Source organism: Halyomorpha halys, unplaced genomic scaffold (genome assembly GCF_000696795.3).
Source record: "Halyomorpha halys isolate HHAL.00 unplaced genomic scaffold, Hhal_1.1 Scaffold863.1, whole genome shotgun sequence".
NCBI classification, from domain to species: Eukaryota; Metazoa; Arthropoda; class Insecta; order Hemiptera; family Pentatomidae; genus Halyomorpha; species Halyomorpha halys.
Window position 1 is genome coordinate 566,404 of NW_027105160.1, and position 4,812 is coordinate 571,215.

The 4,812-nt window shown below is 28.1% G+C and overlaps 1 protein-coding gene across 2 annotated transcripts; it reads left to right on the forward strand.

Annotated features, from left to right (window-relative positions):
• Window positions 1-2,016: 2,016 nt before the first annotated feature.
• LOC106686712 (solute carrier family 25 member 44) lies at window positions 2,017-3,927 on the forward strand (the record flags this gene model as incomplete). 2 transcript variants are annotated; one of them, XM_067048988.1, is given in 6 exon segments in its annotated part: window positions 2,017-2,511; window positions 2,614-2,742; window positions 2,880-3,092; window positions 3,170-3,453; window positions 3,532-3,718; window positions 3,800-3,927. In XM_067048988.1, coding segments are annotated over 4 exon segments (777 nt in total), but the record flags the coding sequence as incomplete, so codon positions are not given.
• Window positions 3,928-4,812: the final 885 nt, after the last annotated feature.

Genomic DNA, 4,812 nt, shown 5'->3' on the forward strand with positions numbered 1-4,812 from the left:
ACCAAGAAAAACAGTATTTAAATGAAAAATAAAGAGGTTTTGAAAAAAAAATAAAAATTTAAAGTGGAGTAAATTTGCTAAAATATGAGCCCTAATAGATCTGTTTACGCTCCATAGTTCTTGAGAAACTGTGTTTTAAATAGTAACATTTCATGAACTATTTACTGAAAAATCAGTGGTTAGTGGATTTGTTGTGGGAAATCATCAACTGAATACTACAGTGAAAACTATTTATAATTAATAGTCAAAATAGAATGGTTTGCTTAGTATAGGTAGTGGGGATATAAAATGGTGGCTGAAAACCTTATAGGTCATCAGTTATCTTTGAACCTACAGAAAATAGCAGAAACCTTTAGAGAACATTATATGAAGTTGAGTAAACTTGCTAACTAATGAGACCTAGTAGAGTGCTCATGTTAAATATTTTCCGATATACAGTTTTTTAAGTAGCAACATTTCATGAAATATATACTGAAAAATTACAGTTTTTTAAGTAGCAACATTTTGTGAAAAATTGCAGTTTTTTAAGTAGCAACATTTCTTAAAATATATACCGAAAAAATGTAGTTTTTTAAATAGCAACATTTCATAAAATATATACTGAAAAATTACAGTTTTTTAAGTAGCAATATTTCGTGAAATATATACTGAAAAATTACAGTTTTTTAAGTAGCAACATTTTGTGAAATATATAGTGAAACAATGCAGTTTTTTAAGTGGCAACATTTTGTGAAAAATTACATTTTTTAAAGTATCAACATTTCGTGAAAAATTACATTTTTTAAAGTAGCAACATTTCGTGAAAAATTACAGTTTTTTAAGTAGCAACATTTCGTGAAATATATACTGAAAAATTACAGTTTTTTAAGTAGCAATATTTCGTGAAAAATTACAGTTTATTAAGTAGCAACATTTCATAAAATATATACCGAAAAAATGTAGTTTTTTAAAGAGCAACATTTCATAAAATATATAGTGAAAAAATGCAGTTTTTTAAGTAGCAACATTTTGTGAAAAATTACATTTTTTAAAGTAGCAACATTTCGTGAAAAATTACAGTTTTTTAAGTAGCAATATTTCGTGAAAAATTACAGTTTTTTAAGTAGCAACATTCTATTAAGTAGCAACCATGACCATCTTCTTATATTTTTAAGAAATGTTGCTTTTTAAAAGTTATATATCGAAAACTATTTAACGTAAATAACTCTATTAGGCCTCATATTTTAGCTAATTTACTCTTCTTTAAATGACGTTCTCTTAGGTTTTCTCGTGTTGTTCCTACTTTTTATGATATAGAGCTCCGAATGAAAAATTAGTTTTTTTTTTATCGCTTTGAAACAGCCACCATTTTTTATTCCCCTTACCTATACTTGGCAGACTCGTGAATTTTGACTATTAATTATACATAGTTTTCATTAAAGTAATCAAAAATTGGGGTGAGATAACTGCCTTTTTTCTCCTCTTTGGCTCTTGTACTATTAAGTCGTGTAGAATTTAATTCAATTTTTTTACCATATATTTTTATTATATGATGTTATTTATCGCTAGCAACTAAACAGATATAATAAGCAATTGATTAAATTCTTAATCTTATTGTGTAAGTAACTAAATATATTAATTTGTATCAAACTTTCAATTGTGTTCAAATAAACTATCTACATCCCTAACTCTAATAATTGCGAAGCATTGACGAGACTGAGCAATGAATACATAAAAAGTGAACTAAAACAGAATTTCTGTAGTTAAGTTTAAGTTAAGAACAAATTGTGCGTAGTATCACAATCGGCCATGTACAATTGACGTAAATTGTAGTTTCGCATATTGTTTAGAACCCTTAATTCTATTGCTTACAATATAAGTGTGAGACTGTACTGATACATGTTTGTTTCAATATTATTTTTTAATAATATGTAATAAAGGTAAGTCTTCGAATGCCATTCAAATCGAAGAATATAACATCTTTGTTTTAAATTATATAGTTAAATAGCATTGCCAGCTGGCGCCAAATTAATTTATTAAATTAATTTTTAAAAAATGTAATTAGAAAAATAAATCGTGTTTTTGATGTTTATTTGTACAAGCAAAAGTTCAAATTCTAAAATGAAAATAAGAAACAAAAAATTTTTTTAATGAGTGTCAAGTAAGAGAAATGGCCCGTAGAACTTTTAATGTTAACTTCCTGATGAAAAACAACTAATTCTAAGAATTCCATACTTAAAGTAGAATACATTTTGAATTATACATATAAAAAAGCAACACGAACTATTCAACTAGACATGATGTACCTGAAAACAGATAATTAATCTTTGAAAGAACCGTTAATTATCATTATTATATTTTATCTAGAGTGATCGATTTTGTACTTTTGGACTATAAAAAGTGGGGATCCTTATCAGTTTTTTGTCCTTTGTTTTCCATCTGTTACCGTTATCGGAAAATCCTTAACAGTTACACTTCAAGTGTTAATAGTAACGGATCGAAAACTTGCATCATCAGATATTCACGTCTAAGGTGAGACAAATAATTCTTTTTAACAGAACACCAGTCTATGAGTTTCTAAAACTTCTGTTATTTATGGAATGGGAGTCAAAATAGAGACAAAATTATTTTTAGACAAGAGGAAAAACAGACCACCGATACACACATAACCTCGCACAAGAAGGTGTGTCTGTAGGCAAGGTTATAGAAGTGTCACGTGATCACAATCAGCTGTTCTAGTCGATATGGATGTGCCCTGTTACTGTAAGTTGTTTCGACCAATCCAAAATTATAAAACGAATTGTTTAGGGTTTACTTAGCCCAAAGTTATTTTTTTGCAAGTGTCCGGTCTCGTCTAAACCCTATTATTTAATTGAAATGATAGCTCTGAGCTTTCCTAGGGGTAGAAGCTTAACTTCAACGAGAAGAAAATACAATGAGTGTAGACTTGCAAGATCCTGGATATGTGAGGACGATAGAATGGGAGATGATGGACAAAACCAAGTTCTTTCCCCTTAGTATGCTTAGTTCGTTTTCTGTTAGATGCAGTTTGTACCCTTTAACATTGATAAAAACAAGACTTCAAGTTCAGAAACATGATAGTATGTACACAGGTGAGTTTTATACTATATCTTTTGCAGTGTGCATATTATTATTTGTTTTCGATCCACTGATAATATCTTAATTTTAGGTTTAATTGATGCAGGATGTAAAATCTATAAAAAGGAAGGTTTTTCAGGATTGTACAGAGGATTTTGGGTTAGTTCAGTACAAATAGTGTCTGGTGTAGCATATATAGCAACTTACGAGAGTTCCAGGCACTTCCTTAAACAACATGATGTGTCTCCGACAGTACGAGCATTAATTAGTGGAGCTGTCGCTTCCCTTGTTGGACAAACAATTATCGTTCCATTTGATGTGATTTCGCAACACCTTATGTTTTTAGGTATTGCTGATTATCGCGATGGTGGAAAGGTGATAAGTTTAAATTTTATAAACTCAGATGACTTAGCTTGAAACATATTAGATAAAGTTATTTTGTGACAATTATAGGTTGTGCTGAGTTCTTTGGGTTTGACAATTGATCCTACAAGGTCTAAATTTCGCACTACCATTGATATAGCACAAATAATTTATCAAACAGATGGACTTAAAGGATTTTACCGGGGGTATTTTGCTTCAGTTTGTACATATGTTCCTAACAGTGCTCTTTGGTGGAGTTTTTACCAGTTATATCAAGGTATCTTTTTTAAAAAAATAAATATTTTATTAGCATATAGGATTATTTTATTTGGCTAATTCGGTTTTCTATAATTTCTAGATGAGCTGGCCAAATTGTTTCCTTCAAATTTCTCTCATTTACTTATCCAATGTATTGCTGGGACACTAGGTGGCTTCACGACTACTTTTATAACCAATCCTATGGACACTATCAGAGCCCGTCTCCAGGTGATTAAAAATTAGTTTATTTGTTTCTTTTTCATGATTTTCTGTAATATTATATTTTTTTTATCTAACTATTGTGATGATGAGACTATTAATGCTCTGTAAATACACTACAATATTAGCAATGAGATATTCTTCAAATTTCAAAACAATAATAGATAATTTAATTTTATAATTATGAGAAATTTTTTATTCTACCTAATTAGTGTAATATGTTATATATCAATGCTTAAAGTAATCCTATAAGATGATGATTTAATTTGAATAGGTTACCTGAGATTTATTTTAAAATTAAACGGAACCAATTTATCCATTATCAGTGGAATGAGCAAAAATATAAAAGTTTTATTACTATGGAAATTATGTCTTTAGAAACACTTAAATATTCATAATTGTTTTAGTTAGTGTCCATAATTTATTTTAGTGTTTTTTTTTTTTGTATTTTCAAGTTTCTTGATTTACATAAATTAAATACTTTGATTTTACAACAAAGCTATTTATAATTATTTCTCAGTTTTTCAAACTGACATAATCTTTTCAAATTATGTTAGTAAATCAATAGTGCTCCAATCTCATTTCAAATTTATATTATGAATTATTTTAATTATAACAAACTGTAATATTATGTTCAATTAAGAAGAAATAGTTCGGGAAATAAAAAAACAGGTAGACCTGTCTGGGATTTTTTTTACCTGAAAATGATAAGAAGCTCTTTGTATCATTGGAGCAGTTTTAAAAATTAATTGCATCATCTAATACTCTATTACATCAGACTGTTCATAATTAATACTGTTTTTAATTACTCTCTTTAGTTTAAAATTAAAGAATATATGAAGTAAATTTAATGATGTTTGGTAATTTTAGATATATTATAAAATATATACATAT